At 36.6% G+C, this 22,552-nt stretch overlaps 1 protein-coding gene across 10 annotated transcripts in view; it reads right to left on the reverse strand.

Annotated features, from left to right (window-relative positions):
* PUM2 (pumilio RNA binding family member 2) overlaps window positions 1–22,552 on the reverse strand; it is a 77,733-nt gene continuing 55,181 nt past the window's right edge. For 4 of the 10 annotated variants that reach the window (XM_054196817.1, XM_054196821.1, XM_054196814.1 and 1 more), the window contains exons 12-21: window positions 22,098–22,379; window positions 16,989–17,225; window positions 10,152–10,419; window positions 9,457–9,586; window positions 7,359–7,493; window positions 6,972–7,109; window positions 5,302–5,427; window positions 4,189–4,310; window positions 2,722–2,914; window positions 1–1,971 (exon numbers count right to left, since the gene is read on the reverse strand). In XM_054196817.1, coding sequence (XP_054052792.1) covers window positions 1,840–1,971; window positions 2,722–2,914; window positions 4,189–4,310; window positions 5,302–5,427; window positions 6,972–7,109; window positions 7,359–7,493; window positions 9,457–9,586; window positions 10,152–10,419; window positions 16,989–17,225; window positions 22,098–22,379 — 1,763 coding nt within the window. In that variant the 3' untranslated portion in view covers window positions 1–1,839. Of the gene's footprint in view, window positions 1,972–2,721; window positions 2,915–4,188; window positions 4,311–4,330; window positions 5,149–5,301; window positions 5,428–6,971; window positions 7,110–7,358; window positions 7,494–9,456; window positions 9,587–10,151; window positions 10,420–16,988; window positions 17,226–22,097; window positions 22,380–22,552 lie in introns of those variants that run through there. The other 6 variants (XM_054196816.1, XM_054196815.1, XM_054196818.1 and 3 more) reach the window with 5 other exon arrangements.

The following is a 22,552-nucleotide window of genomic DNA, read 5'->3' on the forward strand; positions in this document are numbered from 1 at the left end:
TACAAAGCACTTTCTTTATCTTTCAGAAACTGAATATACAAAGTAAGCTTTTTCCAAAATATTTCCATAGGCAAAGGATTAAAAAGGATTTTAATTATACACATATGGTCACAATTCTGCCTTAAAAAGATCATTGGGAAATGTACATAAGGCCGCTTGTAAATGTACATCATCTTTATGTTACTGTTACAATGTCATATGTCCAGAGAAAAAAATTGACAGTATCATACATATTTGCTTTACGCTGGGAGAAGGCTATTCAAAAATACAGTACTCTTCTGTACAAAAAAATCATGCCACATTTATTAAGATGGAAGAAGCATTGGTTTCTGCGATAACCAAATCTTTCAGTCCATTTCTTACTCTGCTTGTTATCCCGACTTAAAATTTGAACAGACTGATTTCCCAAAGTGTCCGTATTAACAGAATCAACAGCTATGTTATAAACAAAACATGTTTCTCACAATAGATAAAAAGAAAGCCGGTTCATATTTCTGAAACCATATAAAGATAGAATTTAAAAAAATCACTCTTGATTTGCTGAAATAAATTTACATTATACAACACTATATGCCAGGGGGAGAAAAGGGAACGGGGATATGAATATACACTAAAATGCAAATTTTTGTCCCAAAAAAGGGGTAAAACAAATTACATTTACAGCATGAAGGTTTACAAATGTACATCTGTACAACCAAGGTAAGCATCACTACTAAATTAGCAAGGCTTGTAATAAACATCGAAACGAGAGATTTGTTTTCAAACTGTAAACTTACACCTATTAACTACACGTATACAATGCATATATTTATAGGAAGCAAAAAAGCTATCTGAATATTTAATCAATCATGCTTAAATGTTGAGCTATCAAGTTTACCTTTCAGTGGCCCCTTTTCTCTTCATCAATAGCTATTTTTTTTTTTTTTTTGCATCTACAGTGAGAAAGCAAAATAAATGCTCAACACTTTCAAATCCTTACAATTCTATATGCAAAATAAAAAAATACAAATCTCTACTCTTCCTGCCTTGTAAAACTGACTGTAAAGTTAATACAGGGTTCACTCCTTTTCCACCAGTGTACTTTACCGAGTGGAAGTACCACCATCATTTTAATCCCTCTACCTTGTACAACAATTAAATATATAAGTATATACAGCACTTTTATTTTTAATACATCGCTAGAGAAAACCTTAGGGCACTGTTTTAAAAAAAACCTGTAGCCACAGCAAGTGAAAGCTAGTCTTCTGAAGTTCCCATTGTTATTCCCTACTTTAATTTGCTGTGCCCTGTTTATTATTTGGATAGTATGTTGTGAACCACCAAAATACAACTTAACTTTTCAACATGTTAAATAATGTTTATGCAGCTGATCGATTTTAATCTGGTATAAAAGACTTCACACAAAAGGGAAAAATAAGGATTAATTCTATATACAACTCTATAAACCTGTTGTGCTATGATGCTGGGCAGACCTACCAGATTGCAAGCCAGTGTATTAAAAGAATACTGTACTTTTTCCCTTTAAAAACTATTTCAGTGACTTTACAAGGTAAAAATTTACAAAATATGTGACAGCTATTTTGATACAATTACATCATATACAGGCATTCTGTGCTTTGCCAGCCATCCAATCTGATAGGTCTCCGGATCAGGGCTGGAGATATTTTTTCTTTTCTTTTTTTTAATAATTCACTCCCCAAAAATATACACAAGAATAAAAATTTTACAAATGGATGAACAAAGTCAATAAATAGATTTAAAAAAATCAGAACATTTAGAGTTAAGTTGTATGTTTTGATCATTCACAATTCAATTTGTCTTCCATTTCTTTTTTGTCTTTTACAGCATCCCGTTTGGTGGTCCACCAATTGGCCCCAGATCAGCGCTGTTCTTCAGGTAATACTTTTCCAGCTTGGCCAGAATGTGTTTGCCATAGGTATATTTACGCAGAGTTGTGATGTGGGGTCGAATCTGTAAGAAGAAACCCGTTATTTTTTTTTTTTCCCCCTCCTCGAAAATTTCAAGTAGAGGTTACTAGACTTTAAAAATATTACGTAAAAAAAAAAAAAAGTATGTCAGAAGCCTGTATGTCAAAATTTTGGAAGTTTCTGGAAAGATGTAAAATCGGTGATTTTGACTCGACCAAACAACTGGCGTACCTGTCGCAGGAAGAGGGAGGCAGCCCTTTCGTGGGAGCGCCCTGTTGGTGACTGGGGGAAGCAGAGCTCCTGCTGGAATGTACTGGGGCCCGCCTTCAATAGCCCGGGGCAATTATGGCAATAGCACTCTTGTCCGGGTCTGGATATTTTAAGTAGAAAACGTGCCCGTGTGTTAGGAAGTGTGGGAATGTCTTTTGGGAAAACTGCAGAATGGATTTAAACCAGCAACCCGCAAATAAAAAGAGAAACCTGTATTTCTTCTCCGATATTAATAAAGATGACAGATACTACCTTTTTATATTAAAAGTATTTCCACAGAAAAGCTGGCACAAAGAAAGGATAGGAAATCCAACTTTGGAAACTTTTCTGTAGATTTCTATTTTTAGCTCAGTGCTCAGAGACTTGGATATATTCTGCTTTATCAAACTCCACTGAATTTAGTGTTTATACATCAAGTTCTGGATGACAGGAAGAGAGAGTTTTACATCTAGCGGGAAAGATATTCTAGCAGAAGAATTAGTATTGGTATTTTCTGAACCAGTAAAACTATATACGAATATACCTTGTGCATTATTATCTTCCGCTGAGCAGGTTCAGCCATATCAATCATCTTCTGAACAACATAGTTGGCGTACTGGTCCTTCATCATGGTGTATAAGGCACTGTGAGGACCATCATTCTGGCAACAGACCTCATCAATAAGTAAAGCTCTTTCAGCACGAGAAGCATGAGTTACGCATTTTTCTACCACATTGCTGAAAAATAAGACAAATGCATTCTGTGACTTAAGACCTAACGTTCTTTTAAATAGCAATTTTAAGTTTATCTGAATGGTGTCAAGTGTCTTAACACCACTAAAATGCCACGGCAAACGCGTCAAGCCCTGACTTCCAAATCTTTAGCCTGTAATGATTGAGGAAGTTAAAGGATTATACACTCTTACTCATGTAAAAAAAGTAATTTTCCGATACTTATTATCTTGTAGGAGACATTTTCCACTGGACCTACAGTAGATATACCGGACCTCAGGCTGCAGATCTATTCTAGTACATCTATTTTAGCTGTGGGCCCTTTAAGACACAATAGGGAAAGCCAGATATGAAGCTGCCTGCTTTTTGAAATAAAAGTGCTTTTCAGGAGCATGCCTACATCAGTGATACTGTCAAATGTTTCTTTTTGTAGAGGAAGTCTCTCAGCTTCCAGACATCTCGGAAGCTGGAAAGGACGTCAATGCTTATAAGGCAGCAAAGTGATTCTGGTCCTAAGCTTGTGCTTCAGAAATTAACCAAGTTCCAAGGAGAGGATTATGAACAGTTCTCTTCAGGCAAAGAAAAAGAACATCCAGATAAAACTTGCCAGTTTGCGTACAATCGATTTTTCAAACAAATGCCCCCATAATGTCACAGTGCATTTCTACTTAATGTTGGTGAGAAGGTTAGTCTCGCTAAATCATCCAGCATGGATTCCGAGGTGCGTTTTCCTTAGCAAAAGACATGTAATCTGTATTCCGGCAAAAAACACCGAAGGATGAGTTTTAGGTTCTAGTGTTAGAGTGGTTCAGGGCTCCTGCAACAGTCTTTGAGAATTCCTAATGCATAAAATCCTTGTCATGCTGAACCACCGCTTTAGACTTGTAAATTGCTTGGCTGGACAGTCAGGAAGTCCCAGCTCACCATCATCAGTGTATCCAGCACGTTCTAGGAGAGGTTTTCACCTGGCTCTGGGGATGCTCACATACAGACTTGGAACCCATTCCCTGCACTTGTACGAGGTGAAAAAAAGTCATCCCGTGAACCCGTGGAATCGTCTTTGTTTTGCTACAGAACAGCATTTCCCCTTTCCCTTCCTGAAATCTAGTACCAAATACCACCACTGTTCATCTCTAAAAAAAAAATATGAAATTTCAGCAGGCAAGTTACACAACAGGAAAAAACCCACATCACATCCTTTTTGTAACACAATTAATAAATCCAATACTACAACTTTAAAAAGATTAGTGAACCTTTAATACACGAAGGCTGTGCAATACCTGGCAAATTTGTGCTGACTCAGAGCTAGAACTTTTCCTCTTATTTCTGAAACTATTTTACTCTTGTCTTCAGGACGACCGTGCTCCAGTACATGTTGAATAACGTAATTTCCATATTGATCCTGAAAATAAGATGACTTCAATTTTCTTTTGTGTTCAAACCAAGTAATCCATACAGCTTTTGTACATTTGTATAAACTTTCAAATTACTATTTGCACAGGTACAAGGAAAAATACAATAATGTCAACATAACAGAAACAAGCTGCAAGAATAGAAAATAGATGCAAGAAATACTGCATCACGAATTACTTAATGGCCCACCAAATTTCAAAATTTTACGCAAAATGTAAATAATCTGTAAAAACAGCATTTTGGTGGAGTACCTTTTATCCTCTTAAAGAAAGAAGTCCTCAAAATTACGATCCTAATTCTTGAACAGCCATAATATCTCCCTGAACTTTGGTTCCCCAAGACAGTTATGTTTTAACTAGAGACTTGTATATACAAGAAACCACTGAGAAACTAGACCGTGAATATGTAGCAAAAGGCAATTCTTGCCTTTTTACGTGTGGAAATTCCTACTGAACACCGAGTTCCTTCCAGTATTTTAGACTGATTCAATTTCAAAGCCATTTGTAGCACTTGTTTTGTTCGTCTGAGACAGGAAACCATGTTGTATAAGGTCTTTTGCCTTCTTTTAGAAAAGATGCCCTTTTTGTGTAAGAATATGCAACCTTCATATCTTTACAATGTATTTGCGTTCAGACATTATCAGAAGTTATCTGAAGAACATCTGAGTGAATCAAGATAAACTAGGAAAAAAAAGCAATCTCTGCAATAGGAAATATACTAATTCTGTGCATTTACAATGTATATTCGAAGCTACGGTCAAAATTGTAAGGAAAAGGCTTTTTTATATCTTCTTTGCCTCCCAACTTCCAAATTCATTTTCATTAAAACTATGGAAGGAAAGAAAAACAAAAAAATCAATGTCTACAAAACTAAAAAGACGCAAATGCATTTAAACTATTACTTAAACTAAGAAATAGGAATAAATTATGACAACAATAAAAAGCTCTGAAATGCATTAAGAAATTAATACACGCACTAACCTGCACTAGCTGTTCTGTGTGTTGATGCAGTTCTTCTAAGATTGGCAGAGTCTGCTCAGCAGTACAGTGTTCCAGAATACGCTGAATTACTCTACAACCATATGGATGAGTTGAAAGTACAAATACCTTAAAATAGGATTGCAAACTGGAGTTAAACCAACCGAAGTTAACAGATATAGTAATGTTACCGTGTTCAAAATGGAACTGAACATGCCAACTACTTCTATAAAAAAAGTGTTGCCTGCCAATATCAGGATTCCACCTCCAGTAGAAGACAAGAAAAGACAAAAATGCAGTTTTTTGTATGTCAAGGACTCCAGTAATTACACAACTAAGAACTCAAGTTTTCATTACAATGTTTCTACCCTACTTAGCTGCGAAGTAAAGCCTGGAAGTATGACCCTTAGTTAAGCACTGTTCACCTTTCAAGCTTTCTTTTTAACTTTGTACTTCATTTTCAAATTTTACAAGTCAAAATCTTATTCATTCCTTTTGCTTGCTTCTCCAGAACCCAGGTTTGTGTTTCAGGGATTAATTCAGAAAATTTAAGAGTCAGTGTTGGTCAAACTAAACACAGAATCTTGTCTGATTAGACACAGATCCAAACGATGCAGGCAGATAAAAAAGAGATATGCATTGTTACATGACATGAGTAAAGTGTGGTATTTTCCATTTGCCACTTCAGATTAGCTAATATTTTTTTTATGTATAAGGATGGATGATGGATGTCCAGTAAAAAGAGTGACATTTTAGTCAAGGGGCTCTATTTACAGTTTAGAAACCGCATCTCATCTACCCCATACACACTTTTTGACGTAAAAAGACCCGACCCGAGAAACCTTGGTATGCCATTTACTGACCCGAGAAACCTTGGTATGCCATTTACTACTATGTACAACAATAATTCAGGTATTGCTGTTCTGTAAAACGTGAAAGAAGGATATTGTAGATTTTGTTAAGAAATACATTTGGCCATCCATTAAAGTAAAACTTAGTAACACAGCCAAGTTAGTAAGATTTTACAATTCTTCGAGACTATAAAAGTACACGTTTGTCTCAGAGTATTAAAATCTTATTTAGCTGTAGCTTGTTCTCTAGCCTGCAGCACAATGTCAATCTTATATTAATAACTTTTTTGGAAACAAAGCAAAAACCCCAACCTTAAATAAACTAATACCACCCCTCTTCACTTAACACTAGCCCATATGCAGGGAACAGATTAGTGTATTTCTTCAAAGTATTTCCTTAATGATAGACATTAATTGGGAAACACCGAAAGACAGACTTGCAACAGAAGAAGGGAAATTTTAATGAAAAATTTATGCCAGAAAGCAGATACTTTATTATTACCATAAAAAATGGAAACGTTAAAAGTTATAAAGGAAATTTGAAATGGCGTATCACAAAAGTCAAACAGGAAGCCTGGCCTTAAGCCAAATACCTCTATTGGTATTTATAATACATCCAAACAGGTCTTTCCAGAGCCTCATCTCCAACAGATTAATCTTTTTACAGCATTTACAGCTTTTCCGTTTTATTATCCCTTTTTTATCCTACTTAAAACCAGCTGACTGCAAAGTGTCAAACGCTATCTTGCATATGCAAATGATGGGAAGAGATGTGCAAATCAAAGCAACCCTACAGAAGAGGAAACGAACTGTTGACACTACCTGTCCTTTGAATGCGTCAATGATGAACTGGAGCGACTGGGGTTGAACACACTCGATACATTTCTGTACAACGTGGTTTCCATTTTGATCTTTCACACATTTCAGAACATGACCATCCAGCTCTTTCACCATGTCATTCTGGAAAAAAGATTATCCTTGTCTTTACAATGTTTTTTTTTTATTCCCCCCTCAAAGCAATATTCCATTTCATCCTAACTGTCCACATTCACTGGTGGTTTACCTGTGTAGCTCAGCAATTTAATTTAAACAACTATTTTAGTCCCTAGGGCATTTCATAATGAAAGGAACAATCAACGACTTAAGCAAGTAAAAAGATGGATGCAATAAAGAGAAATAAAATTAAAAAAAAGTATTGCTCTAACTTACAATTACCTGCTGGTCAGGTGAGATTGACTCAAGTGCTTTCTGAATAACACGACAACCATACATCTGTAGGGCTAACGGCAGAACATGACCACGTATGCGTGTTGCTAGGGCTAACTTTTGATCCAGGCTTCCAAACTAAAAGAAAATAAATATGCTGTTAACAAATGAAGACATAAATTCTAGCATAAGGCAATATTACATGTCAGAGTTAAGTACTTTCATGATGTATTACAGGTTTACTGCGCGCCTTGACTGATTTTTCCCTTTGTATTTTTTCTGGGTATATTTACCAAGAGCTTTTATATTCTAAATGCAGCATTTTGTAACATTCCACATTCCAGCTACATACCTGCTATCAAATGCATGACCTTGAAAGACAACAGAAGAGATCAAAGTAGTTTCTACTTGACTGTCTGTAGAAATATTTAAGTGCAATAACCCGCTTATTTAGACAAATCATGCCAGGCAAATTAATTACAGATTACTGTAACATATTCATTCAAATCAGATTTGCTCTGATATCTCAAATTTGTATAGGTCAGTGTATCTTACATCTTGTATACAGTAAGCAAGCTGTAAGAGGAAGGGGCGAGGGGTCAAAGATTTCAACCCCTGAGGTATCTTCTTGGTATCTTCACATGGCTTGAAGGATCATTCTTACCATGGGCACTTTGGGAAATCTAGAAATACTTGGGCTTTGTGGAGCAAAATCAAAATAGTTTTGTACACTGGCTGTAGTAGAGTATAATACGTTTCTCAGCAGTAGCCAATTCCTGCCCATATTATTCCCTCTACGATGCTGCTACAATCTTCTGTGCTGCTCCATCTTGGGTAGAGTAGAAGCCAGTCAGGCTTCATAATAATACACAAGACCCTGTTCCCAGATCCCACACAAGCTCCTGAGCTGACACAGTGCAAGAGACCACACAGAAGTGATCGCCTGGACAATCAGCTGGGTGGCACCAGCAGTATTCACACAGCACTGCTGCGACCTGTCAAACCTCACACTTGTAGTCACCTAAGACTGAAAAGAAACCCAAACAACTTCGTCTTCCTGCTCCTTTACTACAACTAAGGCCTACTGCACTTTTTTTCTTGAGAACTCTTCCACAGAATTAAGATGAAAACACTCAATTGACAATGATTATCTATGTATCCATCCAACCTAACATTATGGAAAAAAAGAGCAATTGATGACCCTTGAGCAAGATCAGTATCTTACACACTATACATCATCCATGCTTTTCAGAAGATATTTTGGTTGCTAAAAAAGAATATCAAGTAAAAAAAAAAAAAAGAGTGAGGACATTGTTTCATTGATTACTCATTAAAAACTGCATTCCTGTTTACAGCAACCATCTTATTTCTTACTGGACATTTTCCGGCTTCATCTTCTATCCACCCAGATACTTTGATGTAGTCCCCGATTTAAAGTACACTACAAAAGTATACCTTCCCTACATATAACTTTTTCCAGGACACAGGTATTACTTTTTCTTCTCTCTGTAAGTCAAGTCTTGTAACGCTTTGATAAGGCTTTTTTTTTTTTTTAACTCCAGTTTTTAACAAAAAACAAAGTTGTTTTAAATACTAGTTTTAATAATATTGGAGGTATCTTATGATATCCCTTCCTCAAAATTCTTCTGCCTCAATACATTTTATGTGAGTTTCTTCATATACAGCACTGGATGAAGTTCACACAGGTATTTATTTGGGTACGAGTGCATTTCCCAGACCCACTCTCCACCAGAACGCAGTAACCAATAACAAGTATCCTTCAAATTTTTATGTTCCTCATTATCTCCTGAAAGTCTCCATAAATTATGCTAGAAGGCTTGCAAAGCCTGTGTGCAGCCTGCACGTTCACCAATGTTCACCAACATACGCGTCACCAGCGTAAAGAGAAACTGGGCCTGTTATGAAGAAAAGCAGGGGATACAGAACAGAAAACAAACGTGCAATGCTACACGCCTGGGTTCTGTGCTAGAAGCGCAGCAGAATTCTGCTACAATGTTAAGAAAAAAAATCAGTTAAGTTTAATCAGATTTTACAGCATTTCACTCGCATTTCTGTTCATACACGTTAAGGTTATGCTTACCTCAAAGAACTTCTGTATTACATAGTTTCCAAACACATCAGTCATCAATTGATACGCTGCTTGCAGGATCTCATTAAATACCATCTGGCGCTCAGCTGGAGTAGCTCGCTCCAGCTTTTGCTGTATAAATCTAAGTGCAAAAAAAGGTACATTATGCTTTACATAAACAACAGGAAAACCTCTCAAACGCCGTTTCAATGAGACACCTCAAAATTCTAAAGCAAGTATTCAACATTTATAAAACTTATTAAAATGAAAGTAGCACCTTCGCATAATAAAAGGACACGTCTTAGTGAAATGATACTTAAAAACTTTCATTTGAAAAGGATTAAAGATGAAAAGAAAACAATAACGAAGTACCTGATGATGTATTGCTGAAAAATGGTTTTACATTCCAGATGCCAGATATTTTGTTTTCTTAATCAACGCCTTTTTTGATACCTAAATACTAGAGTTTACAAGTCCAGTTATGAGGCTATTTCTACACTGAGAAGTTCTACAAGCAGCTAGAGGTATACTACTTTTATAATGAAATTTCCTAGAGAAGAAAAAGGCCAGCGTAAGAGCATGTGCTGCAATTAATGGCATGCTTTGTATTAAAGAGGACTAGCAGCTCATTCAAATGTTTGATGTCAACGTAATAACATTTTACTGCTTTGATATTGTTAAGTTATTAACTTTACTATAGTCATTACCTAGAACCATGCTGGTCTTGGGAAAATTCAACAATATGTCCAACAAGGTCTCTTAGTTGAAGATTGGGGAAACGATTGTTTCTGAAATCTTCCAGCAATCGGCTACGTCCAGAAGGCATAATATCAGACCTACTGTAACGAAGGCGTGAAGGAGGGAAGAGCTGACTGGTGGAGCTAAAAAGACTGGAGGTACTTGCTGCACTGCGATACTTTGCTTCGGCTCCAGGTGCTGCAGAAATATAGCGACCACTACCATTTGTCAGTCCTCCTACAAGGAAGCAGTTCCGTCAGTAAAAGCCGTAAGGAAAATAAGCAACAGCACAACAGTAAGTGTACTAGAACTACGGATACACCCTGGAGCCAAAGTAAACAACAGTGTTGTCTTGTTATTTATATTTACCTCATTACGGTTGGAGGAGTTAGACAGCTTTATCTTCCAATAAATAAAACCATTTTCCTCATTTTTATTTTATGTGAAGGGCACCAGGAAAAGAAATGTCATTAGAGGAATATAATGAAGCAGGTAAAGTGAGCGCCCACTCAGGCTTACGGAAACTTTAGAACTGGGTGGGCCTTAGCTTGGTGGGCAGATTTCCACTTCACAATACTGACTTATACCCTTGTTAGTAGTCTTGAAGTTAGCCAATTGTTTCAAAATAGACCATGAAATCTGAACTACCCTTCAGTCCCTACTGAGATACCTGTCCAGGGCATTTTTGGGGAGGCACACGTGGTGCCTCGTCATGCTGTACCTGTTCTGCAGGATATTTAACGACTTCAGCATCCCGGGCTTTCAATATGGTACTTCTTGTAAGCACTAAACGCGTCAAATTTCAAACCAAGTAACTAGGAATGCTCTACTCAATTCTAAACCAACAAAAGGTATATCAATCTGAAGTTCCTTTTAGAAACCTGAAGTCCTTTCCTTGCTGCGAAAACATCCATCGCTCTCACTATACTTCATCGTTCCTTACTTTCTAAGAACTGAATTGCCTTCCTATGTTTAGGTCCTGCTCCTTTTTGCTAGTGATTCCACCTACAGCTATCATCATCTCTCAGTCCTCTGAATTTCTCCTTCCATGTTGCTCTCTAATCACTTTATGTCACTCTGAACTCCTCCAGCAGGCCTCTCTCCCCTCCACTTTAACACAGGCAGCCATTATCATAACAAGCATGCAAACAAAGCGTCTTTCCCAACTACAGTATGATTTTTAACGGGGTACTGCTACTCTACTACAAGCAGAAATATTCAAAGACAATTCCCACCTACAAACCTCAACTCTACCACTTAAGAAACCCCAAAAACTCAACAACCTAAAATTATTGAGTATGAATTGGAAAAGGAAAGTATTTTCAGTTTCCCTACAAATTATCTAGAAAGTGACATAGTAACCAAAAGCCCTTTCGAAGTCAACAGAAGAAATATCTACATTTGAATTTAAAACAAATTGCAGTATGTGCTGTTTGAATGGTGCTCTATTACAAAATTATTAAAAAAAAAAAAAAGGAAAAAAGAAATCAGCTGACAGTGCCCCAGCCAAGCCTTCTTTTGGTTCCAAGTATTTATAAGGCCAGGCATCAACAGTGTTACAGTGGGCTGGTAATGGATTAATGGTATCTTTTTTGAAAGGTCAAATTGCAATACCGGAATCTGAGATGTTAGTGCTCTGCAAGACATATCAAGCATCACATTTATTGCACTGTATCGGATTATGCCCTAAAATAGAAATAATTAGTATTTACTTTACAATTAGTTTTTAAAATTCAGTGGTAAGAATCAGTAAAGAATCAGTAAATACTCTATGCCCCACAATAACTTTTAAAAACCACTAGGTTTTCTTTTAAATTAAAGCCTCTCAATTATTTACAGCCAGAAAAATCAAGTTTTTTTTTTAACTATCACTTTTAGTTTACATTGACAATCACTATTTCCAGGAAAGAGCCGACAGCGACATGAGATTGGACAAAAAGAGAAAAGAAACCCAACGTTCTGCAGGTGAAGCAGTAAGCAGAGTGGTGCTCTACACTCATTTCTCATCTAGGACCAGCCTTCTAACGAACAAAAAGTTATGCATCTGAAATCATGGTATTTCTGATCTAGATTAATGGAATACACGAATGAAATCCTACCTTCCCTGTAAATGCTGTGTAGTAACACTATTTAATGCCACGAGAGGGCAGCAAAGCCCGTTTAAAAATAAGTCTTATAAGCTACTTTCCTGTCATAGCATCTCCATTTCTCCACTCATCACATGCTCAATTCTGTGCCAGAAACTGATAGGACAATTTATAACTATATGCTCAGAAACTGCACGGCTCTAATTACCATACACAGACATGGAATTGCACATGTGACTCACGAATGGCTTCAGCTTTGCTTTTTTCTTTTTTTTTTTTTTTAACTGAGCCTTCATGTAACTATAAATTAAATGTGACAATTTGTCTGGCAATTGAAGCAGAAATTAAGAAACTCGGTAGTGTTTACTAAATATACTGTATATGTGTAGTAGAACTGCACACGTACAATACATTTCATGCTCAGGGTTATCAAGCCTTTCTTCAGTCTAATTTGGGAACGATCTCTTTTTAAGACTTGTAAGATGACTACGCTGCAACTGGGAGACTCCTGTCTAGCCTGTGAAACTACTTAGGACAATCAAGTTAAGCAGGATCATAATACAGGATGGCTGAAAACATGTCCATCATACCTAGAAGAACCTGTCATACTTCAAAAGCACACAGAAAGCTTAACCTTGTAAAACCCTGGATGCTGTTATAAAAAACAGTAATTTAATAGGTAATTAGCTTTTCTTCTCATGCAACCTTTTATTACAGCAGTGTCACAGCTCAGTGGCAACTTTGGGGATTTGAAAAATAGTAAAATCCCCAAAACAAAACTATATCGTCATAGGTACTTATTATATGCAGATATACTCTTATCTACAATGGGCTACTTTCTGAAATATTGTACTCGTTACTTTCTCAGTCCAAAACCACCAAAACATTAGTGTGGACATAAGGACACATGGTCTCCTTCCTGAAAACTTTGAGTGTGAAAAGCTTAGAAATGGAAAACTGAAATCTGAATTCAAGTTACCCAAATCCTCCTGGTTAGCGTACCGCATCCCCATGCTCTTCAAGAACTCAGGACACTTGTTTTACAGATTCTGATTCCAAACTAGAAAGGTAACAGCCTAAGTCCTACAAATCACTTGGGGAACATACCCTACTGAATAAAGTCTAAACATTTCTGCAAACACTGAAAATTTAAGAGACTGTTATCAGGCATCAGTACAGCCACACAATTACAAGCCGCTGGGGAATAAAGCGTGCAGTTCATTCTTCGCATAATCACTTAGCTATCACTTCTGATCTTGTAAAACACAGATCTCCAATGCAACGAATAATATTAAGTTGTTTTACAATTTAATTGAACCTAAATCCCTGTGGCTACTCCATAGGGACAAAGAGGCAGAGAGAAATAAAGAGGATATAGACCATCTAAAGAAGAGCCTTACTAAGCTTCAAGGACACAAAGCATGTTAAACTACGAACTCCTTAACATGGACAGCATATTTAATGTAAAGGAGAACATGAAGAAAATATTGAAAACTAGATCTAGGCACGTTTATTTTGATAGCATTAGTCTGTTAGTACTTACAACCAAAGTATTTCTTCAATAATTTCTAACCAAGACGTAAAACAGATTTAGTGCGCAGTAACTGTTTGAATCAGTCAGCAACATTATTTTCTAGTAAAATACATATAAGTACACAAACACTTTAAGCTTGATTTCTGCAAAGTACTTGTTCATCTGTAAAAGAGTAGCTTCATCTCATCCTCAGCTAAAAATTTCATCTTCATATGGAAAACAGCATTACACACATACATGTACACATATATATGTATGTATGTTTTACGAATCGATGCAAGTGCTTATTACGCCTGGTTTACCGAAGCCCTACAGAGTAGGTACACAGCAGAGGCAACGCAAAGCTCCCCATACTGTCTTGCCAAGGGGCCTTTACTCTTACCCTGACTGACTGACCACTTCTGAAGAGAAAACAACATCCATCTAAACCGCTAACCACTTTGGCTTGCAATGCACAAAAAGTAATTACCTCATAAAGCCCAGATTTTAAAAATCCTACTCTACACCAAACCCTTACAATGCTGCAACGTACTATCAAACAGAGTAAGCACTACCAATCTAAAAGGATTTTTTTTTTTAATATAACATAAGAAAAATACTTCCTCTTGCAGTTTTTTGTCCCTGGGAGTGAAAGGGTAGTTCAAATTCATGACCTTACTGCTCCAACCGATTACAGTAAAGAAGCAGTTACAGACAACTGAGAAATCCCCTCAAATACAAGAAAACTGACACTAGAACAAAGTAATCGGCACATTCCTATTTTAGGATGTTGGGTAAGAGTTGGTGCAGAGAGATAAAAACAGTAAAATATCACAAATTTCTTGTAAAAGGGAAACTGGTCTTAAGCTACAAATTGCAGCAGTGTCTGACAAAGGGGTTATAAAACCATGCACCCTTTCCCAGTATTGTGCTCTAGTGTTCTGGTGGCTGAAACAGGAGCAACCGAGTTTGATGCCCATTTTAAAACAGGAGTTAAACTTAGCTGAACCTGTTGATATAAGCAGGCAGGACAAGTTTTGAAGGTGGAGGGAGAGCTGCATTTGACAGGCATTATCAGAATACCAATGGAAACTGCATGCAGACATGAACTTACAATGTCGTTCTACTCTGAAAAGTGACTACGTGATAATCATACCCTTCTTAAGATACACTCCCTCTTTGATTTCAGGTGTAATTTCTCATTTGGTGAGAAAGCTTTGCCTTTTTATTTTTTTTATACATGAGAACAAAACAAATGCTTCCATGAGTGGTTGATGAACACACCAGAATAAATTTAACTGGATAGACAATTAACTGCAGGAACGGTCTTCAATTTTTTGTGATGGTGTGCCTTGGATGTAGCTGCACAAAGATACGACACAGCGCAGAGTGCAGGAAATGCTAAAAAAAAATTACTGCATTTTTGTGAAGGCAAAAATCCAGAAGACCTCAATTTCCAAATTGCAGATTGATTTGGTAAGGTAGCAAAAACTTTACCCGTAATCAAGGTCCACTTCACTTGGAAGATGAAGAGGCAGTAGCAGACATGGAAGCCAACAAGGTTGTGTCAATTTTCAGAGTACAACTGTACATTCTGGCCTTTACACACTGATCTAGAACATCATTTTAACAAACTATTATGCTTAGTTCACACTGCCAAACAGTCCAAAATGGATTAAACCCAGTATTTAACAATTTCTGCTGATAGAGGTAATCCTCTATATGATCGCAGCTTATCTTCTCAGAACTGAAAAAAGTCTTTTAACATCTATCAAATGTGAAACAACACAAAACTTTACATGTTTTGAATTTTAGATAATGCCTTCCAAAATTTGGTTTAGGTATAGTTTTCAGTAATATGAAAACTATTGTGAGAGTACTTTGAAAAGAAAGAAAGAAAAAGATTTCCATGATAACCCCATTGTCAGATGTTCAGAACTTTCTCAAAAGCCTCCATTTGGGCTGAAACTTTCCATGCTTGGTCTCAGCCCAAAGGTGCACTTTGTAGACCTGAAAAAGGAAAAAAGGTAAGTAAAAAAAAATAAAATGTGCTGAAACATCCCCTTGCCCAGTTTTACTTCGGGTATTCAGCACTTAACCGTGAAGGAGATACTGAACTGTAAATGTAATATATTTAAATTACTTTTAACCTTCTTATACAAGTCACTCACACATTTCTCACTTAAAGTGTATTTTGGTAGGCACTTTTAAATTTTGTCCTGTTTTATTCGCACTAACAGAAGTACAGGGGATTAGGCTATTACATGCACAAAACTGTGCACTGAATAGTTACTGGAGCAACAGGCAACTCAATCTTGAAATTACATCCAGTTTCATTGTATGATTTTAGCATCCAAATTAAATGGCCACAAATATTTGCAGCGAAAAAAGGGGAAGTTTATCAAGTAACCTCATGCTAGAGGCACCGTCTTGTAAATAGACTATAGGCTGTGGTGAGGTTTCTTTATCTTTTTTTTTCCAAAGGTTGAGCTTCCACACCATCTAACCAGCTCAGAAATTTTCTAAAAAATTACTATCATCATTCCTTAAAAAAATACATCCGATAACAGAGAGCCACCACTGACAAAGCCTTTGCTACTTCTTTCGCAAATGTATTTTCTTTTTTTTTTCCACCAGCCTGGTGATAAAACTATTGTCTTCCTGGCAAAGCATCTGAGCCACGAGGTAGAAGGCTCACCAATTCAAAAATCACCTTTCAATACATTTTACATTGAGATCTCTGCTCACTTTTCTACTTTATCATGGCAAGGGGCAGTAGCGAAAGTCAACTTCACTGTTAAACACAGTATCATTTTAAGAAGTCCTTAAAGTGGTAATACACTCAAGTAGAAACAAAAATAATGCACCTTTCCTTGTCATACTGTAGAGACATAATACAAAAAGGACCACCAATAAGTCTTTACTAGGCTCTCTACTGGGCTTCTGCAAGGGAAGAAAAATCAATTGTTGGCCCGATCCTGCAAAAAGCTGAGTGCCCTCCATTGGAAATCAATGAGCATTTGAATGTGCTCTTCACCTTTGAGGAACGGCCCCTCTTCATTACAAAACTGTTCAACAGCAAAGGTAATGTGACATCTCTTATGCAACATATATTTTACACATAGAAATACAAACACACATACAAACAAAAAGTGTTTTTTTGATTTTTTTGTTTTTCTTTTTTTTTTCTTTTTTTTTTTTTTTACCTAAATGCAAACTGGATGAGGATCCATGTGATGAAAGTGATGGCGGTGGCGTAAGTGAATGTCCTGGCGTTTGGCTTGGCAGAGGCATGCCTATTGGACTTGGAGAGGAGGAAAATCCCAGACTATTGTAAAATGGCTGCCCTATGGGTGCTAGGCTGCTACTAGATCTTTTGTACAATTCAGAGCTAGTAGATAGAGAATCTCTCCTTGTGGCACTACTACTTGCAGAACTGCCAACTGAAGAAGAAATAAAAAGACCCTAATTACACAGTGTCAACTGAATAAAACCTATCCCCAACTACAGCTGGGCAACAACAGACGCGATCACAATAATTACAGCAATCGTTATGACAAAGACAATTACTGTGATAACCACACATGCTTTTAAGTAAATCTAAGTGGGTATAAACATACCACTGATAAGTAATTTCACCAATGCCCACGTCTTTCAACAGTTCATTCTAGACTTCTCACAGTAATATTGCAGTACTCTGTTTTAACCGCCCGGCTTCAGGCTTTGGGACAAATTTTTGTGATCAGATTACACCATCACTTTACAGAATAAATGATTCCAAAAATATTTCCACTAAACTCTTCAATAGATTTTCTTCCACTGCTAATTATTAGTCAGACAGCGATACTTGATTTCAGGAAAAAAAAGGCTAGAAACAATTGTTGTTGTTTAAGGGTTCAGAAAATAATCTATGTTGCTGTTCAGCTGTTTCTGAACTTCCCCTTGTTTGTGAACCCCTCACCTGCAGGAAAAAAATGACTACTTAAAATTCCCTGTGAGAATTATGGTTCTCAAAGAAGCGTTTTGAAAAGATATTACGAAGGAGGAATAGGCTAAGAAGAACGTGAGAAGCAGAGCAGAGATAGGAAAATCAAGGTGAGAAACTGAAAATGTAATTTTACTGCTACCAGTATTTCTAAAAGTCAAATTAGACTAGAAGCTTTGGGAGACAGTGTATTAGTGAAGGACTGGTTATCCTGCACAGCATCATTCAGCAGGGCGATGAATAGTCTAGGACAAATTAGGAGAACAATAAAAAAGTTTTAGAAATGTTAAATTCTAGTATCTGTTGCATACTAGTGAAATATTAAACCAGATCGCCTGTTTTAAACACCGGAACAGTATTCCTCATGAACAAAACAAAGATTACGGATATTCTGATAACAAAGATGCTTCTTACAATGAATTTGGAAAATTGATTTTTACTTCAACTTAAAAAGGAAAAGGCCAGAATTTATACTTCCATAATCTTTACCTTGTCAGGTACCTTCCACTAAAGCTGGCAGCACGGCCCAATATAAAGGTCGCCTGATACTTCCCGTTTTAAGGCACTAAGTTGTCTTCTCCTAATGTTAGCAGCTGGGCTAATACTTTTCATGGCAGGTACCTGTTTGGACCAAATTTTTCCAAGAAGTTCTGCCCAAACACCACTGCCGTTTCAGAAAACCAGGCAAGGAAAGATGCTTTATCCTTAGCAAAAATAATCCAGCGACCTATTATTTGAGAAGTTAATGCGTTCACATCCTCAGACCAACGTGCTAGCAACAGGAGACCTTTATTTTAAAGCTCTCTTTGATTGAGCTAAAAATCTTCGCAAAAATCGCAGTTCATACAAGTTCAGCAGAGATCTGCTACAGACTCATAGCTGAAAAATTAAACTCCTGCCCATACACGGCACATCTGAGATGCTGATAAAGGTTTTCCCTGCAATTGAACTCCTAGGCTTCTGTGTGCCGTGGGCTCTGAAACTGCTGTCCAAGATCCCACCTTGTGTTCCAAAGGCCCATCAGGCAGTGTGGAAAGGAAGTTTTTGACTTCAAATGCAAAGGAGACAAAAGCCAAACACAAGAAATAGACCAGGGAAAAAGGAAAAAAAGGAAAAAAAGGAAAAGAAACCAGAACCAGAAGGAGAGAAAGGTCAAACAAAGGAGCCAACAAGGAGACTGCAAGAAAACTGGCAAGCACTTTCAAAACCAGCAGGACTGAGGATGAGAAGAAAGCAGATCTGCAGAAAAGTTAGGCTGTAGAAGGTATATATGACTGTGGGGCAAAAAGATTGGAACAGTAAGCTGATAATGGGAAGATGACACAATACAAGCAGGAACAGAAACGTATTTGGGAGGGGGAGGGAGGGAAAGCAGGAGATAAATGTTGCCTGGACTGGGAAGGAAGACATCTAGAGGAGAAGCCAGAAGGAAAAGACACCGGACTAACTAGGCAAGGAGACTGAGAATAAGAAATCAGAAGAGCAAATTAAGGCAAGAGTGGAAAGAAATCTCAAGATTTAAGACTAGCTCTACAGGTTCTGGCTCAGCTGGTGAACCACGTGAACAGCGTTAATACAACGCTACATGATGAATTGTTATTTTTCCAACTATGAAAAAAGCTAAGCAAATTTTAGCTTTCTTTCTGGGTTTCTTACTCAGCTAAATTACTGCAGCTTAACAAGCTACCGTGAACCAGCTGAGCTGCATTTTCACATACACACACAAGCAAAGTTCACAGAAACCAGAAGGTAGTTTGAATTAGCTTACCCCTCTTCACCACTGCCTTTGCTGACGCAATTACTTTACACTTGGTTACAAGCCAGAAGTAGGCATCTGGAAAGCTGCTGTAGCCGATCTAATTCTTAGTTACCTGTTAAGCTGCAGTAACTTAACCTTTAAAACAGAGTATGAATAACTTTATAATAAAAGAGCGGAGACTGTAAAGTACATACAGCCATTTATATGGTACGCTCGCCTCTTCCTGGCTTTTTGCTTTATTGTTCAGTCGTTCATCTAGAACATGCTCATCTCTGCATTTTTTGCAGGGTTTTGTTTTTTTTTTTTTTTTTTTTTTTTTTTTTCCACTGCAACAACTGAAAACATAAGGGCAAGATCTGTATTGCCATCTGTCAGTCTTCATGGCAATATTTTAACTGAAATTCAACCTTTACAACACATTGAGGGGAGTTACAAAGAAGCTGAAACTTTGGCAAATAAAAAATTAAAACTTGTTTTTAATTTGCCTCAACATGCATTAACACCATTTGTATAATTATTCATCTGTGTAATTCAATTTGTATATACATACAGCTCAAGAACGCCTTAAAAAAATTATCAGGAAGCTTTTTTTTTTTTTTAAGTGGCTATTATGGCAAGTGCAATTTATATTTGGCAGACGGGCACTTTCAATATACTTTTATTCCAATAATACTACTAAAAATATTTCAGGTTTAGATAGCACCTTTCATCAGCACTTCTCAAACTGCAAAAGCAAAGGCTTCCTTGCTTTCCTGTGGAAACTACCGTGCTAATTAAATCACCTAGGATACTGCTGCAAAAATTCAGCATATGCTCTCTATGCTGAAGGCTTTGGACAAAGCTCTGGAACTGACCTTTGTTAGAAGAAAAAGGCTTAATCTCCTGTGCCAGAAAGAACTACGCTGATTCTTCTTAAGTAGATACACAGCTAAAATTTGTATTCTATGGAGGTTTTTGTGATAATGCTGGACAAAGACATTTATGACTTAAAACTATTCTACCTAGAGACTTAAAATGTGTGCACTGCATTATATATGCAGATACACTTATAATCACTATCTTTCAATGAAATGAAACTACTTAGGAGTGAAACACAGCTGCTACGAATTCACTGAAATCCTACAAGTAGCTCAGGACAAATTATATTACAAGAAAAAAAAAAAAGGACTTGAATAGCACAATGACTTGGTAAGTAAGATTTACCTGCTGTGGTATTATGCAAAATTAAGAACCTCTACATGACTGAGTAGCCTCCACGGTTTTTTTTATTTTGTTTTTAAATTAAAGATGGTATTTTTAGTGTCTCCTTCTCCACTCTTTAAAATCAAATTCTAGAGAGGATCAGTGTAAAACTTAATTCTGGATTACCTAGCATTAGTTTAGTGTTTAGTTAAAGTAAATAACTTTTCAGATTATTTTATGAACAACAACTTTGTGTTGGTGCGTAGTATATTTAAAGTCACTATTCACCTCCACTTAGTTACCAAATAACAGGTATCATGGTTTAATACTGTTTTTCCTTTTGTTTTTCCATATACTAAGCTACCTTGCAATAATCATTCTTTTTAAAAAAAAAAAAATTTAAAAAAATTATTTCCCTTGGGGCATTTAACTTTGAAAACAAAACTATCAGAGTTCAAAATTTCCCCCAATTTCTACCCATTTGCAAGATACACAAGATTATAAACATGCTCCACTGATTTCATTAAGATTATAATAACAATAATGATAATAAGCAATTCAGTGGTGTAATTTAGAGATTAATAGTCAAAGGAAATATTCTTTAGAAAAGATATTTCACTTGCCTTACTAATACTGAATCTGAAACATAAGAAAACCTACCTTGCATGTTTAAAAACTGTAAGACATTTCTGCTATAGAACAGAAACATGATGGCAACATTGATTTTAATTTATTTTTTTTTTAAACACAGATGGGTTGATAATATTCGGGAGCATCTATTGAAATAATTCAAGGCCTCAAACTTGCACACAATTATTTATACTTAAATGTATCCGTGATTAAACCTACTAAAGTTAACAAGGACTATTCTTGGGTATTAAGTCTTCCAGTTTTAAAATCCTATTAAAAATGTTATAGAAAGAAGCACTTCAATATTAGATTAAATTTAGAAAGTTATATGCTATTTAATTTTTAAAAAATTTAGGAATTTTCCTGACATGAAAATTACAACAAAAGAATGCATATCTCAAAAGTCATCAACTGTTATTTTAAACACAGAATGAAGACTTCCTTGAAAATAATAATAAAAAAAAAAGCTTACTAAAAACAGTAACACACTTCTGGGGCAGAATACAATGATCAATATGAAACAGTATTTTGGAGATGACCAAAGGATATTCTTCAAAAACGCATCTTGTATACACAGCCCGAGTGAATTTAAAACCCCCCTTTTCTTCCCCTATAGTTTGTTTTAAACCTGAGTAACCTATTTTTGCATTCTTTTTAGAAATGTATGTGTATATAATACGTCTGGATACAGATACATTTTTTTTTTTTTGCTTAACCACAAAAATCTCACAGAATTTCCTCACTATATTAATAACCTACCTGATGAGCCAAATCCACCAAGTGCAGAGCCGATAGCTGCTCCTAAAGAGCTGCTACTTCCAAAGCCAAGGGATGTGCTTCCTGGTTGGCCAGGACCATGTGAAAAAAGGGAACTGCTCTGGGAGTTATTGGTCAAAGAGTTACTGCCATAAAATGAATTGGATTGTAGGCTACTATTTGTTTGCTGTTGCTGTTGTTGTGGCTGGGCACCAAGTGGCCGAAATAGACCGTTCGTGGCTCCCGCGAGATTGTTTGCTGTTCCTCCAGCTGAAGCAGCTGCAGCTGTAAAACACATGTTTTCAATCATAATTACTCCCGCAAACATTTCTGACTGAAAATGGACTATTCAGATCTAAATTGTATTTTCTCGAAGCCCTTTTAAACAAGCAGAAATTCACATATTAACAGACTAAAAGAGACTTTATAGTATTACACAATCTTAATTACCCGAGGGG

Source organism: Rissa tridactyla, chromosome 3 (genome assembly GCF_028500815.1).
Source record: "Rissa tridactyla isolate bRisTri1 chromosome 3, bRisTri1.patW.cur.20221130, whole genome shotgun sequence".
NCBI lineage: Eukaryota > Metazoa > Chordata > Aves > Charadriiformes > Laridae > Rissa > Rissa tridactyla.